Below are 21,181 nucleotides of genomic sequence, written 5' to 3' on the forward strand. Positions count from 1 at the left end.
TTTAGTCAATTGTTATTTTACTTGAGGTTTTATATAATAAACTACTTCTGCAGCACATCTTTTTGGTTGATTTATGGAAACTCTATCATGCTTATAGTTATTTGAATATGTACATAATTTTGGTAGGGTCCTTAGAAGGGATATGTAGTGCTTAAACTTAAAATGATGAGCAGGATATATTATTAAAAAAAAACTTATATTTATTGGTTTTTAGGCTTGTGCTGACCCTTGGATTTAGATGAATGGTCTTAAAATATGAAATATTTGCTATATATGATATGCTTTACACAAATTCTTCATTAATTTCTTACATAAAAATAAAAAGAAATCCATTTCAAGATGAGATATAAATAATGCAATTTATTTAAATATGATAGCATGATAAACAAGGTAAAGTAGGCTGGGATTTCCTACCTGAGATCTAAGAGATTTACCTTCAAAGCTATCTTGAACGTATTCCTCGTCTCATAAAGCTTAAATCGTCCACAGTCATTAATCAACCCAACAACATCTACATTTTGCACGAATTGCTAACTATCTTATAGTTCATAAGATATTGTTGATTACAAACAAAGTAAATTGATGAAAATTTTACAGTTACCTCTTAAGATATTATTGGATGGTTCTTCTTTGACTATCTTATAAAGAGGCAAGGTGTCATATACGTTCCGTGGGATATCACTTCCTTCATATATGATGACTTGGGTAAATCTGTGAAATGTGATAACATAAGGGTGATCACAAGGCATAAAATGATTGTAGTAGTAACTACTAATTGCGTTAAATCCCTCAAAGTAGTAGCATTCTCCCTCTCTAACAGTCATCCGGAATTTGTTTAGCATATCTTTCTCAATGACAACGGCCTGGATTTTTGTTAACTGTGAAATATAGACATCATAAATATTACAAGATTATAAAAGTATGAATGCGAACATAAATAAGCAAAGCCATACCTCCCTGTCCATTAGAATAAAGTTGAGGGTTTTGTTTTACCCTCGTGTATATTGAGCATCATTGAATACTTGAACGACGGAGACACAAGTGAGTTTGGTGAGGCAGTTTGAATCTATACTTGTGAGAGGTAGGTCTATCACGTTATCTATTGCCTATTGTTATGTGTGAGTAGAAGAAACTATATGAGAATTGAGAGATTCCATCCCCTGTGATTCTTTTATAGACTTTGTATATATAGGGTGCTATTCGTAAGGGATATCATGGAATGTTGGCTTATTTGTATGCCCATTAACTAGCTCACTTGCCGTGATTGAAAACATGGATCTAAAATGTTGAGTAGTGCATTATTTTTCTATTTTTTACGTAAACAAAATTCGTGACACATCCATACACATAAGTCACCTTATATTCCATATAAAAGTTTCTAATTCTAATTCCTCCCTATCATCACAAATCATGGCACGTATATCGGATGGAAGTAATTATTTATTTATACAAGTAGTTTTGGGTGGTTATGTAATTTCGATTTCAATTTAAGAACATGGAGATTATGTGGGATTTCAAATTCGATTATACTGGCCATGATGTGGAGTACATATTTTCAATTTTGCATTAATTTCTTAGTATTATTTAGTATTAATTTTGCATGGAAGTGAGTTTAGATTCTTTAAACTATTATAATGTAACTAATAAAATAAAATAGATATTGGTGATAAATAATTGGGAAGCGTTCAGTTGTTTAATATTTATATATTAAAATTTTTAATTTTGAATAAAACAAATACAAGAATTTAGAATTATAATTATCTGTGTATGTAGATTATTTTTTTTGGCCATAAACAAAATTGGTTAACACGGCTGGTTTTAGAAATAAATAAAAACTATAAAGATTTTTTATTTATATTCAATTTATTATCATATTTATGTAACCTATATCCGATATTTATGCTTTGTGGTTAGGGTCGTGGTTTAACTAATATTGAGATGAGAGCGAACACAAGGTCCAAGGAACTACGTTAACTGTGATATGGGAATGGATGCTTTTGACCTAAGTTTTCTTATTTAAATCATTATTTTCATCATAAAATATATTTACTCATAGTTAGAGAGAGAAAAATAAGTTAATAGCATTTAAAGAGACTTGCATGCAATGTTGTTTCTTCAAATTTTTAATGCTTAGAGTTCATTATTATATTTACAACCAAAATATTTAATATTTATTTTACATTTTAGATTCAGAATAAAAATCTTGAATAAATAATTTAAATTTTAAATTAAGAATAACCTAAAAATCAAATAACCATAATATATGATCTCATTTTTTATTTTAAATATACATGTAGGATCTTACATTTAGAACATGAAGCAATAACTAAGAAAAAATAAACACAGGTCCCATCCAATAATGATTTCTAATTTACATTGTTGATGGCAGTTGTCAAATTAAATTATACAGGTGTATCTTAAATCTCAAATTGAGAAAAAAAAATCTAAAAATTAAATAACTATTTATATATATATAAGTGGATACCTAGTCTTCTACCAAAATTGAGTGCTTCAGTCATGTTTATACATAACAATATTAAGTGAAGTCAATTGATCTTTGTAATGACATATGGTTAATTGTGATTATATTAGTAAAACATGTTACAAGAGCACCTATAGAACATTTAAGAGCAATGATGCTCTGAATATTTTGAAAATAGTGATCTTAAATGATAGAAATGTCACAAAAAAAAAACTTTCAATATTACTTACAAAGAAACTTTTTATAATCTTATATCTTGAGCATATGTATGAATTTTCTTTTTTGATGACATAAGCAAATATATCAATTTAACTAATTTAACTAGTCACTATATAGTGATTGAACTTTTTATGCTATATGAAGAAATACTACAAATAAAAACTAAAGTAAGTGTAGGGTTCTGCTTATTAAAAAAAAGGGGAAAAAAACACGTGTTGGGCTAAAAACTTGTGTTAAATGTTATAAATTGACTTATTATACTTCTGAATATGAAAGCAACATCTTGATAGCATTCTGAGTAAGTTCTCGACCTTAAGTTCGCTTGAAGAAAGGTGTGATATGGTAGTTGCTGAATTTTCTACAAATCATAAGTAAAGTTTTAAAGAAACGCTAATTTAATGTCTCGTATATACCACATTAAACTCAGGCAATATATATATATATATATATGTATATATATACACACCCCATTAAACGGGGTGTTAGAACGTTACCCAAAAAAAAAAAGGAGTTAAAAGCTCGTATTACATAGGCTTTTATAGGGTTAAACAACTCATAATAGTGTGTTTGATGTATAGATATAAAGTTAAGGTGTAATTTTTTTTTTGTTAATAGGTTAAGGTCTTAAAATATTTTTTCAAGCATATTAATCACTTTAAATCATGTAGTGTCACATTTGAAATCCTGAAATTTGAAGAATATTGCTGTTAAACTTCAATAAATTTGAATGTTGGTAAAAAAATTTATAAATAAAACTTGAAAATTATAAGTACACCCTCTATAAGAAAATAGAGTATCGATTAGGTCTCACAAAATAATAAATAAATGTAAGAAACTAGCGTTTGTTTTTAAAGCAAGAAATCAAAAATGCCATTTTAACTAAACTATCAATTGATTATTGGATCACCACTGTAAAGATGGTTGGGTTGAAGCATTATATTCCTTCAAGTAAAGGAAAGACAAATGCTATAAACGTTGTGATTGCTAGTCAAGCAGGTCCAACAATGGTCTTTTATATGAATTTTGGTTGTTTGGTCTATGATTACGGGTGGAGGTCTCTAATGTGCCTTTTTTTTTTTTTGGTGAACGCCTTTCTTTAAGACTCCCTAATACTCTTTGTAATAGTTCAATTTTTAAAATTTTCTTCTTCTTTCTTTTGATCATTAGATTTTACATATAATTAATAACATTTTGATATTTTATGGGAATGATGTGGTGCAATTTTGAATTTTTATATTTTTTGAAAATAAATCAAAACTACACAATTTGGCGTATTTTTCTTTGAAAAATAAAAAAATTAAAAATAAGATATCAAACTATTACTCATTTATGTAGAATCTAAGTATTAAAAGGAACCAAAAAAAAAAAAAGAGAAACATTTCAAACATTGGGACTTCAGGGGCACATTAAAGGCCTTAAAGCCCCATGGCCACCCAAGTTCCATGAGAATTACATCTTGAAATGTAGTATTTCTTCTGGTCCTTAATATAAGAACTCATTTGATTTTTATTTTTATTCTAAATATAAGATCCCAATATATTTTGTCTTTCATATTTATTTATTTTTTCAAAGATAGTCCTTGTAATAATAGTAGTTTTAACCAATACACTTGATTAGCAAGAATATTTTAGAAAAGATAACAACTATTTATTACAAATTAGTCAATTTACTTTTATATTAAAGACCGGATGTAGTATCTTTGGTTTTAATTATAAGATATAGTTTTTTTATTATTTAATTTTGTTTGTGATGGTGGTGGGCTTAAATCTGTTATGATTATTGATATTATGAAAATATGTATCCATTGGTTTTTGAAGTTAACCTTACTTTTTTCTTTCATGGCCTTCTAGGAGAAAAGAACTCAGTGCAGGTATATATGCTTTTTCATAGAGAAGGAGTTCATCCTACCTTCTGGCTGTATAGTATTCGGATGAAATAAATATGTCATTTTATAATATACAAAATAAATACGTGGATGAGTTTGTTTCAATTTGTGAAAAAAGTATTTTTTAAAAACACTTTTGAGGTATTTGGAGTACCCCTGAATTTTTTTTTCTATACTTTTTTATTTATCATGAAAATTGCAAAATCACACAATACAAAAAGAGGTTTCTTTTATACATATATATATTCGAGGGTATTTTGATCTTTTACATTTTATTTATCCCCACAATTTTCTTAATTTCCATTATACCAAACATTATTTTGCAAAATATTCCCCCCCCCCCAATTCCTTCTCAATAAAAGTCTTTCCTTTGAACACAAATCAAACAAAGCCTTAAGAACGTAGAGTTCTTATGACATTTAGCATTTGCTGGTATTTCATTGGCTTCAATCTGCTTCCCCCCCCCCCCCCCAAACAAAAAAAACAGAATCAAATCTTTTTTTTTCCTAAAAGGAAAATGAGGGGAGCCTGAGTCGCTGACCCTAGGTCAGGCTCGCTCTTGTGTCTTCTGTTTCCACGCCATCGCCCCGAAGTATGGAGTGAGGCTGATTCCTCTGATCAGCTCGCGCCTTCATTCTCTTCTTCTGAGAAAAATGTCTCATCTCATCTCGAAACCCACTTCCAGATCACTACTGACTAGGCTCTTTTACCTCAATTCGCTTCCTCGTTGTCTCTGCACATCCACCCAAGAGAGTCGAACCCAGAAGCTCGAACGAATCGCCGATGAGCTTCTTGGCCTCAACAAGCTGGAAAGGTACGACTTTACGATTCTTTGGAGGCTTAAGATGGGTCTCAACAGGTACGGGCCAGCCGTAACAGGGCTCGGTTTATCGGGTTCTGGTTCAGCTGGAACTGGGTCTGGCTCGGCGGATGCAAAGGCGGCGGTGGCGGAGAAGACAGTGTTTGATATAAAGTTGGAGAAGTATGATGCTGCGGCAAAGATCAAGATTATCAAGGAGGTAAGAGCTTTTACTGATTTAGGATTGAAGGAAGCTAAGGATTTGGTGGAGAAAGTTCCGTGTGTTTTAAAGAAAGGAGTGACAAAGGAGGAGGGTGAATCTATTATCGAGAAGCTCAAGGGGGTGGGTGCTTCTGTTGTACTGGAATAATCTCAGTTTTGCTTCTGTAATGTAGCTTTTGATTCAATTTTTCAATAGAATTATGATTTGTTTTGGCCAATGATCAATGAAAAATATATCTTGCTTCCTCAGGTTAGTCGATGTTTTTTGTTCAATAAGATTCTCCATGTTAATTGATGTCAAGTATTGACATTTTATTAACTTTCTTCTGACAAGTTTGGTTACTACTTGAGTGACGATAAAGATGATTGCATCTTCTAAGTTAAAAATCTCCTTTGTGGATCTTTAAGTAATTAAGTGCTGTGTCAATAATCCGCATTGTAATTTTTGTCTGAGTTGATTGGTTTGGTTCATTTCAGAGAGAGTTTAGGTTGCTGTGCCAATGAATATGTAGTTTTACTTGTGCATAGACGAGGTGAGGCCTACAAGTTAGTTTTACATTGGATTTGGTTTTTTAATGAACTGACTGAAGAAAAGTAAGTGATGTATATAGATAATGAGAAATTTCTATTTGCACTTTGCATCTGTTTTATTGTATTAATTGCTAAAGTTAAGGTGTGAAGACCAAATGATGTAGCGCTAATCGAATTTTCTTTAAGACAAATATGGTAGATTGTAAGCTGTTTATCTTGGGCAAATGGAAACATCCTTTCCTGTGTTGATTTATCACAAGGATTCTAGACTTCAAATAAGAAAGATTGATATCAAGTGAACAGGAATAAGTTATTTGGGTAATTAACCCAACAAGTATGGAGGATACTGTTCAATCCATATAATCTTGGTTAGAATAATGAATTACACACGCCACCGTTCATTGGCGTCTTCCAGGGATGTGCTGATCAGAGATCTGTGAACATGGCTAGCTGGGTGGTGTTTTCCCATAGTGCTTCTTTTTCGCAACCCTAAGACGCCCTCAAGCTTTCTGTTTTTTTCAGACACTCAAAAAAGACAAACCTATCTTCAAGCCTAGCTTTGATACCTTGATGAATTTTGGGAGAAAAAAGTATTTCTTATTCATTTCAATGGAAGGATGCATACAAATATATACACAAAGGGAAAAACAAGAGAGTAAAGGCTAATGAAGGCTACTATAAAACCAGAAAACTATTTACAATAAAAACAGAACATTCCCACAATAAGATTACATTGAAGCATCAGCATTACAAGACAACAGGCTGTTCTCCTTCAAGCTCAGAAATAACTATTAGTGAGTCTGTCATTTCAAGAGAGAGGGGTTGTGACTTTGGGACTGGGTTAATAAACTGCAGAGATGAAAATTTATATTTAACATGCTTGTTTGGATGGTTCAAAATAATTAAGGGTATGTATCTTTTATCATATTTTAACAGCATACCTCCTTGTTATTTTTCACATAGCCTATGGCTACTTCTCTCCGTAGATACGCTCTCTCAGAGAGCTCCCAAAATGATGGATTCTCTCCTTCTTTCATATAAAGGCTGATATCCTGTCACATGAAACAATGGCAAGTAACAGCTGAAGTGCAGACTTATTACAGAGATTACTCACTGTTGGCCTTTGGCTTCACAATCCAGATTAAATAATCAACATTAATATCAATATGCAATATAAAATTTATAGTAGGTTGCACAGTGTACAAATTATAAATACTATGGTCAGTGTTTAAATTCTGTACAATGTATAGCAGACCCATCTACTTTAAAAAAAAATCTTATAAATGAATTGTGTAAGGAAGATAAGGTTAAAAAAATGCTGATAAACTCGGACTGATTTAGAATAATAAGGATGAAGGAAGGAATTTATCTTTGAAACGGGACAATATCAAATAAAATTTGCATAAAATGAGAAGTTTAAAGGACGAAGAGAATTAAGACTGAAAAGGCTCAGCAGTCATAATGATTCATGGATACTAAGGTATTGCAAAAGGAGTATATTATTACCTTCACATATATTTCATCACCCTCTGCATTTAGTACGTCTTTCCAAACTTCATTAAGTTCGCTGTCCTCCGCTACTGCTTTGCAAATACAGAAAATAACTTTCGGAGCTCATTGACTTAACAAATGGATCACTTAAAGTAAAGCGTAGCTTGTAAAATAAGAGAACAAAGATTATATGACCTTGAGCTGTGACAAGGCTCATTAATTCCTCTGCTGCAATATAGGTCAGTGATGGATTGATTCTAGCAATCTGCGGCATTTTATACAGAAGCACGATCAATTCCCGTAGTCCAATCTAAATTTTGAAAATTTGAGAAAACTAAGAAATTTAGGGTATTACTTGTTCCCCCAATTTTGAATCAACAATCTCTGCAACTAGATTATGCACCTGCAAAATAGCAATTTAAAGAACCAAGTTATTCCTTCCGATCTCATTATTATAACTACTAACTAGTGTCAAATAAAGAATGATTCCGTGTACATGGCTTAGAAATTCATATCATTCAAATTTTAGTTGGGTCCCAAACGTAAAATTTATCACCTTCACTCCAAGTTTTTTGCAGATATTTTCTGCTAGTAGGATAGAATAAGCAGAACACTTATCTGCCTTAGATGGATCTGCAGAGAGAATAGCCAATAATCAATAGCAGGTTATTATCTGCCACAAAAACTGACATGCATCATTACCTCCAAGAAGCCATCTTCTGTCAGATATAACAGCAACTGACAAAGGAATATCTTCATCACCAAGAGATTTCTGGATATTCAGAAGGGTCTGCTTTAAGGTATCATAGTCCAAAGGATTTCCAATCTACAGAATATGAATGACGTGAATAATCATAAAAGTAGAAAAACCACAAAAGGAAAATTCTGGTAAAACAGTGACTGAATACCCTGTGAGAAATTTGAACATTCTTGAGATTACTTTGACCACAATTGTTGTTGGCCCTAATCCTGTCATCTATTGGTGCATCTGATAATATTTCCTGCATATTGTTCAAGAAATGAATTTTGAACTCAGAATGAATGCATAGACAGTCCAGAAAATAGAAGTCGCACTTAATGTACACAATCAAAAACTCTACCATTTCCTTTGATATGCATTTTCGGGGGCTCACATTTAATATTCTTTCAGACCATCAAGACAGTGCATTTTTGGTTAATGCTTATATGAAAAATAAATCTCTTTTTTTTTTTTTTTTGGGTTAAAGCTTATATGAATGCATAGACAGTGCATTCTTGCCATCGAAGTTTCAATACATTGACAATGTCAGAAAACATTATAGATGCTTGGATTTATAGATGTGGTCCTGATGGCAGTGGCAACAAAATGACGCCAGTCAATTGTCAATTTTTCAAGACGTGTGAACAATCAATCAATTTTCATTTTTTCACAAAATATCTTAGCCCTTAAACTTTTTTCACTGGTACATTAGTCAGTAGTATAAAGCAGATATGTATTAGCAATAAGGAAATAAAGCTTGTATGCCCGTCAGCCAAAAGTTATATTAAATGTATGTATTTATTAAAGTTCAAGCTTCAGTACTGGCATTGAAGATTGCGCACGGTTTTAAATCAAGAAATCATGCAGGACATGAAGTAAACACGAATAGAAGTAATCAGTTCATATGTATAAAATCATACCACAGCACTTCCTGGACCAAGATAGTTATCGTACTCTTCAATCATATCTACAACATCAGGGCGCCACCCAAGTAAAAGAATACACTCTTTCGGTCCCAGATTTTCATCTGATGCCTGCATGATGATCAGTAATAAATGCAAAGATCCTAAATAAATGGGATTCAACATTAATCAGAACATTTTTCCAATGTTGTGTCCTACCTTGGAACCCGATCTTTTAGAGCGCTTTACAATATTAGCTAGTCTCATTTTACTCAATTGTATGGCATGCTCGACATCCTCTTCTTGAATTTCTTGGTCATGAATTCCATGAATTCCTTCTTTCTTGTGTGGGTGTGCATGTGCCTTTTTATCACGAAAGGATCCAATCAATAATACCTAAATGAGGGAGGCTTAGTGACATCAGAGAATATTCAAGCAAACCTTCTGAAATTAATTGATTGCAAAACCTTAAGAAACAGAAAAAGGTGAAGACCATATTGTTTTGATATCAAAGTAACAACTGAAAATTACCAGAGACACTTCAGATCCGGATGGAATATAAATTGGATTTAGTTATGAGCTAGTCTACATACTTTATCAGTTTGCTGCAGGATTTCACTATCATTTGGATGGAAGTTTATCCTTTCATTCCGATAAAGACCGCAGACAACTGCCTGAAACAATATGAATGGAGAGAGAATTTATGCTAGCAAATTGATGTGAACAATAAATGGTGGACGCAGCCAACAAACTTACATTAATTACCTCTTGAAATGCATGTCTTACTTTCCTATAGGTCATTCCTTCTATGTTAGGTAAGGTGCAAAGATTAAATACATCTTCTGGATAAAGCAAAAGTTAAAAGTTAAATTTCATGGACATGGAAAATTGGTATGTTAGGTTAATAAAGAAAATAACAAGCTACTTTCTAAATATGGGGTCATCAAATAGGGAAATGTTTCATTTACCTCACCTTACACTAGCCAAGCGACAACAAGACAATAACTTTACTAAAGCCAAATGGAAAGAAGGGAAAGGAAAGTTTATTTTGAGAATTTGCATAAAAAATGACCAAACTTCAACGAAATGGTGCAATCGAGTGATTTTGCAACTTTAGCCCACATTACTCGAAGACAATTTGGTCCTCTTTGAGTAATTTGCTCAATTTAGGTTGAGAATAAACCATATATAAAACACTAATACAGAAAAGTTTAAGTATTAGGTCAAAGAAGGAATTCTGACAATTGACAAATATGATACGCAGAAAGTATGCTATACTTCGAGAATTTAGCAAGTGTCTGTAGATCTTTGTAAGCTCCTTCTGCCGAGAGCATTGGACAAATAATTTGGATGCAACATTTTCTACCGGCTCTACTTTCAATCCTGAGATATATTTTAAGAGCTCACATGTCTTAGAACTTGAAACCTGCATTCATTAGATTAGACAAACTCTTATGCGCACAGCATTTGAATTTTATATTCTTCATTTTGTTTCAAGCTGAATGTACACAACATACTTCAACAATGGTGGGGACAGAATCCATTTTTGGAATTGGTTGAAGGGCTAAAACAGATAGAAAAGCATCTGTGTCAACTTCATACCTAAGATATCAAAGATATGGAATCAGTAAACTTCATTACAGTGATATTCAGAATACTGTTGAAAGACAATAAAGATCGACGTAATTAGTTTACTTTGCAAAAATAGCCTAAGCTGCCACGTGATCATCCTGGAGCCAGTCATTGGGTAATGTTTTACACTTAACAGATAGAAAATAAGCCCCTCCTTGCTGATAGAAGGGATTTTAGCAGTAGCCCCAAAAAGTTCATTCTGAATTATTTTCTTACAGACTCAAGTCAGGTCTTTGGAAGATCATTTTTCGATAGTAGATTTTTCCTATGCTTCACACATGAATAGGGGTGGAACAAGCTTTTGTCCTTGGTAGGATGTTCAGCAAGGGAATTCCTCTTTCACGAACCTCCTTCCTAATTTTTCCTGTGTGTATGCCTTCTACTGCATCTTAATTATCTACAGCGCAAGGTTCCCACTTGTTTTATTTAAGAATATGAACAACTGTCAGACTTTGAACTTATTTTATTCGTTCGGCATCTTGGTCTTTTAGCTGTAAATGTTAATTTTGTTTTGAACCTTTCAACTCTTCCTCATGACTCAGCCCTTAAAGCTTTTATTTAGAAAGTAAAAGCTCCTTCTATGCTTAGTACTTTTTCTTGGAAGATGATATTTTGATACTTGAATAGTTTTCAAATGCATAGACCTCATAAGGTCTTCCATCCCATATATGCGTCATCAGCTACAAAAAAATGAAATTTAGGATGTGTTTGGATTAACGGTGACAGAAGTAACTTTTTTTCAATTTGACTTTTATAGAAATTAGATTGGGTAAAAATCAAATAGTGTAATGTGATTTATGTTTGGATTAACTTTTGTTAAAAAATTAGTTTGAGAAGCTAAAACTTGTTTGGATGATTAATAGAAAAATAAGTTTAGATGTAAAATGACTTAAAAGGACATGAATTTTATTAAGTAATACATATCTAACATTATATGTATATAATGCAACCATTTTAAAAGAAGTATTGAAAATAAAATTATTAAAAATGAAGAAATTTAATTTATTAATAATCTGAACAATATTATTTACTGTGCTGGCAACCGACAAAGCAACTTAGAACAACTTATTCCAGAAATCCATTTTAAGCCAAGAAGTCATGTTGCCAAAACGTGGGCCCAAACACTATTAAATTTCACAACTCCAACTTTTTTATTTGGGATCCACGTTTGGGCCCCCAAACGGCATCCCAAACATACCTTAATAGTCATCTATCCATTATGAAGTTACTCAACATGTTAGATATTGTAGATATCGGATTATTAGTTGACTATTTATTGATTATGTAATAATTAGTTGATTATGTAATTATTAGCTGGCCCAAGGAAATAGGCATAAAAGCATAAGATCAAGGAGGTTTATCCCTTAGTTTAGCATATTCGTCCCCTGACATTTAATTTCCCTTTTGCATAAATATCTCATGTAAGCTGCCTATTCTTCATCTCTTTTCTCATGATATCAAAGCACGAGGAAAACTTGTTTAAGCTACTTTGGCAACCCGGACAAGCTTAAATACAAGCCCATGTGGAAGTTAACATAATAGAATTGGGATAACTTGTTTGGCACTCTCAAAGAACAACTTTGGCCACCCAACTTGGGCATCTGTCTAAATGTTCTGAAGTAAGGAGTGCAAGGTTTGGTTTGAGATTTTTCTGCTGTTTTTGATTTATTTAAGCATAGCGTGAGTGTTTCAATCTGAGATTTGTTCTTTTTTCTGGTTTTTCATTTCTTTAAGAGGACTCCTGGATCCTCCTGTTCTGTTTCCTTAATCAATATAACCTTCTATTGAAAAGGAAGAAGAACCCAAAAGTTGAATTTGTCAATTGCATTATGAAAATAAATTTTAACGAAATCCTCAACAACTTCTAGAATATGTATTTAATAAATTAAAATTATGATCACTGTGCCTAAAATAATTAATATCTACAATTAAGATCGTCGATGCTTTCAATGCATTTTCATGAAAAACTATTATAACTCCTGAACACGCTAAGATGGATTGATAAAAGGAGGCCAGGTAAATTCAAGTGAAATAGCCCAGGAACCACCTTATCAATTTGCATTTTAAGCAGATCAACTATTACCTATCCCCTTTTGTTGGCAGTATAATTATTGCGCGAGCCTGGCTGGCTGCTGCTCTTTCATATGATTCTGTCAAACTAAGACTGCAACTGCAGAGCCATAGAATTTAGATGTGAGCCATAATAGACCTTGAATTGAAAATCATGGTTCACTTTCAATTTTGTTTTTACCAGGATCTCTCATGCAGTACATTAAAACAACTTACCAACAGAACAATCAGTGACTTGTAAAAAAAATGAAAAATTATACACTGTGATGAAAATTAATGGTGCAACTATCTTGATTGGTTCATTTACACTGGAGGAAAGTTGCTCTGATTAACAGTTGAAATTAGTGGGAGTCAACAATTCTAATGTGCAAATTATCCTAAAAATTAAAATGCACACTGGAGCATTCATACCTCATTGTAAGGACATAAATGTGATTTAAACCTTTCACCATTTGTTCAGCTTTTTCATCAATCTGTTTTCTAGGAAGGTCAGACATAAGAAGGATTTTCTGCTTCCTGAATAGGAGTCAATCAGAGTATTACAAGGCCAGCATTTTGAACACAAGTTAATACAACAACCTTATGCGAACTGCTTACCTAGCTGTAGCAGTGCCTAAGCGGACTGCAACTTCATGATGCTTGTTTAGCTGCTTTAATATGAAAGGCAGATGACTATTCATGCCACAAATGATGATATGATCAGTCTCCAAAACTTGCACCTGAAGCCCCTCTCGTAGTCTTTGCATTTTAGTCTGCTTTAAAGACTGGTAATTAAAGGCTTGTACAGAAAATAATTCTTATTTGAACGCGTACTGCTCTGGACCTTACCCTAAATTGTTCGTTCATTGTACTTTGAAGGCGAGAGTAAAACAATATACCCCACATGGCAATAACTACTCCAAGAACACGCTCAACACGTGTTGATTGCTGCAGTCCAGCAAGAAAATCTGTTCTTCAGTAATCGTCAATGCTTATAAAAGGCATAGGGGCAACGAGTCAAATAAAAAAACAAAAAACTAAACAGAGTATGAAATTCACAAGAATTCCAACATACTCTTAAATAATTTGATGGTGAACTAAGGCAAGCCCAGGCTTCCCAGAAGCAGTCCTCTAATGAATGTTTTTGACCCCTGAATGATTTAACATGGGTCCAGGTTAGGAAACATTGTTAAGCGCACTTGCAGTGAAACTAAATACTTGTCTTCCACAATTTAAGGTTGTCATGTCTAAAATTTGGGCCAAAAAGCAAAATGAAAAATGTTGCCAATGGTTGTAAGGATGATCAGATATGTCTTGACGTGTTGGAGTCATAAAAATGTACACTGTATTTTGCATAGGATTAAGAGGGTGAAGCCACTTACACTGCTAAAAATTAAAATCACGAACAATAAACATACTTCAGACAGTGCATATCAGTGATTACCTGAATTTGAAAAACAGGAGACCACCAATAAAAACAAATGAGGAACATGCCACAAGGAGCACCACAAACATCCTGAAAAGAGTCCGTATAGGATAAAGAATATTAGATGTATGGTCCAGTCGACAAAATTTATCAAAATTGCTCAGATAAACAAAGTTCAATCAACAAGATAAGATCAAAATCACCAAGCCACCCCCTCCCAAAAAAAAAAAAAAAAAACGGAAAATGAGTACGGAAAAAGTTTGGGAGAGTTACCATGAGGTCTCAAGAAAGGAATTTAATTGCAAAGAAATCCCAATACCAAGTTACCAGTATGAACACGTTGTCATCTCCTACTTTGTGACTTTTCGTTGTATGCTCTTCACTTGTTAATGGACTTTATGGTAATTAAATTCTTTTTTTGGGACTGATTGTTATTCTCCCAAAAACTTTTATATTCCCTCCCTATTCCTCTCAAGTATCTCTGAATAAATCCATTAAGGCAAATTCTGTTTTGCACAAAAAGGTTGGTTTTCCACATACTGCTTATTATAGATTATTAAGCATAATCAATCCAACATTTGCAATTGTGATTTAACAGAAAACTGTATATAAACATGTGATCAATTAACTGAATAATGAAGTGAATATAGGCTTACGTGGCAACATTTCTCTCAAGTTGGACGTTGTACAAGTATTTCAATCGTTCTATGCTCCAGCTAATATCCTTAAAAGAAGGAAAGTACTCATTTAATCGGAGAGGGCTGGGTTTATTCAAGGTATTAGAGATGCAAGCAAGAGGAAAGCTTGTTGCAGTAAGAGGTTGAAGCATATCTGGAAATATTGCTTGAACGACTTTCAACATCCGGTGAAAAAACATTTGATGTGTCAGTCTTTGTATGAAGAACAATGACAAAGATCGTATCATGGTTTTAGTCCGTGGACCCTGCACATAAGGCAGAATAAGAGAATCAGCAAACACTGTAACTATCACAAGCAGAAGATAATCTAACAAGCCAATTAAGCTGTCATATATACTCAGGAATTCAACAGACTAAGCCGTGATCAACTTTTACCAAAGTGATTGATAATATAATATATTGTTAAGAGACAAATGAATTACGGTTAGTAACCAAACAACTTCTTGTAGGGAAAAATAAGGACACAGATAAGCAAAGCATACAGAATCTGAAATACCATTCCTCCGTGGACCACAAGTTCTAAGAACATCTTGTTAGATAAGTGAAACTTATCACATATTGATGCTGATTGAAACAGATATTTAATGATGTTAACTTTTTGTACGAGTCAAAAAGAAGCGAAACCTGGTCGATCACCACCATCAATTAAGCATCCAAAATGAGCATGTGCATGGGTCTGTCCATTTCAATAAATAGCCTAAACACCTGAGCAGGATTATCACAAACTTATATGCCCTTCATATTTTTAATACTTTTGAATGTGGGACCTCTTTTAAGGCTTATTTCCAACATTCCCTTACGGACGTAAACTAGACTTGGCTCTCCCCCTCCCTCCCTCTCTCTGTGTGAGTCCAGTTATCACTTCCCCTAAACATTCGGGTCTTGTTCTTCATTTTCCAATTGTGGATTTGTAAGTTTGATTCACTAACCCATCATTCATTTAGTTGATCTAGCATTCAAATGTCTAGCCGAATTCTTCCTGAACTTGAGTTCTTTGAGTCTGAAAGGCCTTAAGCCACAACAGTCATCTCCATTACCTGGGCTTGTACGCCTGAACCTCAGAGACCTCAAGTCCGACAATTTCTTTTTTCAATCACTTGATAATTCCTACCTTCAACTTTCTTACATGTAATGTGATTCAAATCATAATGGGCACCTTTTCCTTTTTTAACATATTTTTCTCATGACACCGCACGTCATCACCAAAACTCTTTACTTCGGTGACTCTTTTTTTTTTTGGTCAATTTACTTCGGTGACTCGAAAAGGGGAAAAATGTAAAAAGGCCATTCAATGATTATGCTGTACAGGCTCACAAGATCACCAAAATCTCCGTAAAAAGCGTTATGCAATGATTTTATTCAAGAGTGGGCATTACATACAGCTTTTAACTGCATAATTGGAAAAGATAATATCCAGCACTTGATTCAAAACGTAATTAACTAATTTGAAAAGATTAAGAATAACATATATTACATGGTTTTTCTAAAATATTTATATTAATCATTAGATTATATGTTAATTTATAACTAAAGTAAATTAATTTGACAAAAAAATTAACATAAATACTTTTAAAGTAATTCAGTAATTTTTTTAATTTCCTCATATTAATTAACTAGGTCTTATATTAAGTATTGGAGATAGTATAAGATCTAGTTAACTCATTTGAAAAATCATCAAAACTAAAAAATTACTTTAAAGTAGTTATATCTATCATTTTTCTTCAAACTAATTTGTTTGACTTATAAATTGATATATAATATAATGATCACATAAGTATTTTAAAAAAATCATATAACATATGCTATAAATGAGTAGTTTTTTAATTTTCTGAATCTTCTGAAATTAGTCAAATGGGCCTTATCCTAATAATCGATAATATAAAATTTTGATTCTGGCATGAAGTGAGGAACAAGTTTAGATTGTATTTTCTCATAAAGATCATGTGCACGTAGTCCCGCAAAAAATATTACATTTAACAGGATCTTCTATTCATTGCTGACCTGATTGATATCATCATTTATGTTCTCCATCACAGCGAACTTGCCATCCATGCTTTCTTGAACACTAACATTTGTGTTGAAAGCAAATTTATCTTCGGATCGGTAACAGTGAGCCTCCCATCTACCTGCAAGGATTCAACATAGGAAGTTCAACCTTCAACTTCAGCAGGAAAATAAGAAAGAGACAGTTTAACTTGTAGGTGGCAAGGGCAGTTTAAATCTTTCCACGTAATTTATTTCAACATGAACAAGAAAGAGCATATCATGGGGGACAAAGAGATCGACCAGAAAAGTCAATCCAGTTCCCACAAAAAGATAAGGAAGAGAACAGAATACAAGAGTTGATTAGACAATAAAATTAAGAATCAAAGGAAAACAAAGTAAATCCAAGGCAATTTTGACAAAAGGAAAAGGTGACAATTTATAACCATGTTGTGATGGACAACTCCGTCTCTACATATCTAAAGATCTACACTCTCGGGTTTTTAAAATCAAAGATGGCAGTTGTTTCTAAATAATAGAGGAACGATGAGAAGCTTGCATGCAAGACAAGTGATAAATGAGCTTTTCTGAGATTTTTCTTGATTTCCCTTTTGCAGATCATAAACCTGAGTATAATAAATAGGCAACAATTTTCAGATTTTCTATTGATTGCTAATTAATAATGAGGTACGAATACCATACATCAGTTTATCAGAGAAATCCAACATTATAAATTAATAATGATGCTTTGTGAAATTCAGATCCTGAATAAATTCTTCTTCAAAAATGTAGTGACCGAGAGACTATATGCATTTGGTGCATGTGAGTAGAGAACTGAATCATGAAAACTAAGGAAACAGAGAGACAGAAACCTATTTATCAATTGCAAGAGATACCAATATATTTAAGGCACCACAAAGATAAAGAAGGCATAACAGAATGTACTCCAATTATTGGAAATAACTATGGCAGTGGAAAAAGAACAGTATTAACAATTTCAGTAACGAAATTATTTCTTTTCACTCAGTTCAAAACTTTCAATGATGGATGACTGAGCGAGAACATGTATTCAAGCAAAGGCTTAATGGTTGATTAAGTTCAAGGTTTTCAAGCTCAATAGTTTTTAGATAAAAGCTGAAAAGGAAAACTCAAGCTTCTTTTTTGTTCTTTTCCTTCTTTTCCCTTGGGCACATGAAGCTTACCCTCACTGTTTTCTTTAGGACAACGTGCATGTAGTGTTGAAGATTTGAACAAGCCGTGTCTGTAGAGCATGAACCTCCTGTACAGGTCGCATTAATGTCAATCTCCCAGAGCTCCCACAAAATAAGTAAAAAGTCTTCTAATCCATAAAAATTGTAATATCCTGTCCAACTCCATCTAAATGACAATCAGCCTATTCATTTAACATATCAGCAATAAATAAATCGAAGATAAGTCTATCATTTGGCGAGCTTGTAAGGTATTAGTTCCTTTACCATGAAGTAATGAATATCCATAAAGAGAACATGAGGCCATCATAGTCAACATAAGTTTCCCCACATGAACAAATGAACTATCTGCATCAAATTTACATCATTGATTTATGCCAACATCTTCAACAAGGCTCCTTATGACAGTTCATTTTCATTACTCCTTTACAGAGTAGAGTACTTGATATTACTGCTATTTATATGTTGCAATGCAATCCACTTTATATTTTGCTCCACCAACTCTATATTTTAGTTAAGTCGTGGTTTCTATGGATCAGTGGAGTTCTAAATTTTAGGCGAAAATTATTCATCAATATGTAAATGGCAACGGTACTCTCCTTTCCATTACAACTACAACAAGATATTTCAGGCTTTGACTGTGTTTGGAACCACGTTGGAGTGGTTGCAAAACCACATCTTGTTGCTGCGGTCAAAACCACGTTTGAGAACCTCTCCAAGTGGTTCCAAACACACTCTTCATGGTTGAGTATAACTTAGTTTCCTTTCAAGTTAAAAGTTGAAGCTAGTTTGAATTTCCCAATAGTGAGAGTAACCTTTCTAATTTGAGGCTGTGAGATTAATTGAGTTACAAGGTATATTCCTCACCCTCAATTCAGGCCCTGAAGCTTGAAGCTATTAACAATGTTGACTAGTCAACTATGCAATACTGAAAATCTCTTAACCTCTTAGTCCCATATGCATGCTCCTTCCAAAAAGAGAAAAAAGGGCCACAAACCAATTATCTAAGCTTGGAAGTTTAAAGTTTGAGAAAGTACCAATTGCTATGAATTGAAGATGAGAATTGATGACGGGTTCTTGGAACTCGAGAAGGAGGACGCCATGGCTGTGCACTGTGCAAATGAGCGATACTCATCACGCTTTCTTCTTCCTTCTCAGTTTCCCACAATGTGAGAGAGAGGTTGAAACGAGAGCAGCATGCAGAAGCGATCATTGGCAAAAATGGATGAGCAAATGAAGTTATATAGTGACAATGGTGGAGATGATTGTGCATTGAGAATCATGATTGAGAGGAAGAAAACAAAAAGGAAATAGTACGTGAAAGCGAAAGCCGGGTAGACAAAGAACAACACAGAAGCCATCAACATCTTGAGAAGTCCCTACACCGTAATTATGGGCTTTTGCTGTGAACAATAACAGACTCGATACTCTATCTCTCTTTTTGCCCAAAAAAATAGATATTTCAATCTGCCGATCACTACCAGAACCACCAGCCCAACATCTCACCTTGAGAGAGTGCGGGTCTCTGCGAGCACGACGTACGAGATCATTAGGCATTATTAGCCAGCTGTTTGGATAATTGTCACATAATTATCAAATAATGAAAGAACAATGAAGTGATATAATATGACGCCAATCCCATCACTGACACAACTTTACGACTTTATGACATATTCTTCTAAAAGATGACCCCATCTCGTGATGCACGTGCCCATATAATAATGGTAAGTGGTTTCTTCAATTTTTGTAGTCTTCCAGCTGATTGTTCTTTGGCTTTTAAGATTTAACGTTGCTAGTACTACTCAAATTGATACTGGGTTGTTGGGTCTGGTGCGTATTGTTAAATGGAGTTGTATACCAAAACGATCCTTTAGACCCTTTTTGAATGGTTAGGAAGGGGAGAAGAAGAGAGCTCCATAAGCAAAGTTCTGATAGCAGAACTGGTGAAGCCTCAAATGGAAATGATCACCAATGTTTTGGGATATATTGTGAATTGAAATGGGGTGTTGATGCTGGCTTTATGTATTGTTAGATTGAATTTGCCTGTCCTCAGTTGATTCAACCAGTGGAACTTGAGTTTTGTTGCCTCCAAGGGGAAAGCTTGAATTCAATGGAAGAGTTTATCTATCTTGGCAAAGCTCTCTGCTGTTGTGGCATTGGGTGGATTCCAAGAAGTCATTTAGCTACATGTTAGGGTGTTTTTGCCGCTCTTACTGAGGAAGTGCTTGAAAGACTGAGTGTTACAACTCCTTTCTCCTTTGACATTTACCCCGGTAGAAGATTTGAAGGATGCTGGGGACTCATGTTAGCATGTATTGGTTTTTTTATGCTTTTTGTTTCTTTAGTGTTCTTTCTTTTGTTTGCTGGTGGACAATGGTTTGCTACTTTTCTTTGAGTTTGGTTGTTGATTTTGGTTTTGGTTTGTGAAGACTATTGGTTGTTTCTTTAATGAAAATATATCCACATATTTTAAACCAAACAAAAAAAAACAAAGGGGGTTTTATCAACCAAGACATTTTTTTTAAAGAAGTTAGGAATCTTGTTTATTGTATTGTCGGCACCAAATATGTGTACTTTTTTGAATGAGAATTTGAATATTAGTTCGTCATATTATGAGGGATCTATCCTTTTTGATAGACTCAATCCAATCCCTATTGATAAAATTACCACCTTTCACCAATAATACTTATACAATAGAAGATATTTTAGCACATGTTCATGTTATAATTGATCATATTATAAAGAATTTCTGTCTTTAGGTTGATTTTTGTAATTAAATTCTCCTTAACACGTTCTTGTATTTGAATATCTCTCTTTTAAATGAAATTTCCTTTTTTACTTAAAAAAAAGAACTAATATCTTATTTGAATCATCTAGATTTGATTTGGAAAGAACAGAAGAAAGAGCATGACATG

General features: G+C 33.4%; 2 protein-coding genes across 2 annotated transcripts; one reads left to right on the forward strand and one right to left on the reverse strand.

Moving 5' to 3' along the window:
- Positions 1–5,086: 5,086 nt before the first annotated feature.
- LOC114740229 (50S ribosomal protein L7/L12) lies at positions 5,087–5,922 on the forward strand. The gene has a single exon (XM_028928350.1). The coding sequence runs from the start codon at positions 5,240–5,242 to the stop codon at positions 5,753–5,755; it is 516 nt and encodes a 171-aa protein (XP_028784183.1). The 5' UTR covers positions 5,087–5,239; the 3' UTR covers positions 5,756–5,922.
- A 789-nt stretch (positions 5,923–6,711) lies between these two features.
- On the reverse strand, positions 6,712–19,425 carry LOC114740214 (putative ion channel POLLUX-like 2). Its single transcript, XM_028928333.1, has 24 exons — positions 19,304–19,425; positions 18,264–18,337; positions 17,077–17,204; positions 15,034–15,320; positions 14,396–14,467; positions 14,027–14,102; positions 13,801–13,899; positions 13,570–13,724; positions 13,384–13,488; positions 12,986–13,072; positions 10,788–10,872; positions 10,549–10,696; positions 10,036–10,112; positions 9,864–9,944; positions 9,490–9,666; positions 9,289–9,402; positions 8,538–8,630; positions 8,332–8,455; positions 8,186–8,262; positions 7,985–8,032; positions 7,825–7,894; positions 7,645–7,718; positions 7,080–7,190; positions 6,712–6,987 (listed from the first exon to the last, which is right to left on the reverse strand). The coding sequence occupies exons 1-24, from the start codon at positions 19,399–19,401 to the stop codon at positions 6,886–6,888; spliced, it is 2,562 nt and encodes an 853-aa protein (XP_028784166.1). The 5' UTR covers positions 19,402–19,425; the 3' UTR covers positions 6,712–6,885.
- Between the last annotated feature and the right edge of the window lie 1,756 nt (positions 19,426–21,181).

The sequence above is a fragment of the Neltuma alba genome, unplaced genomic scaffold (assembly GCF_004799145.2).
Source record: "Neltuma alba isolate B1F8T4 unplaced genomic scaffold, ASM479914v2 tig00003082_pilon, whole genome shotgun sequence".
Lineage (NCBI taxonomy): Eukaryota > Viridiplantae > Streptophyta > Magnoliopsida > Fabales > Fabaceae > Neltuma > Neltuma alba.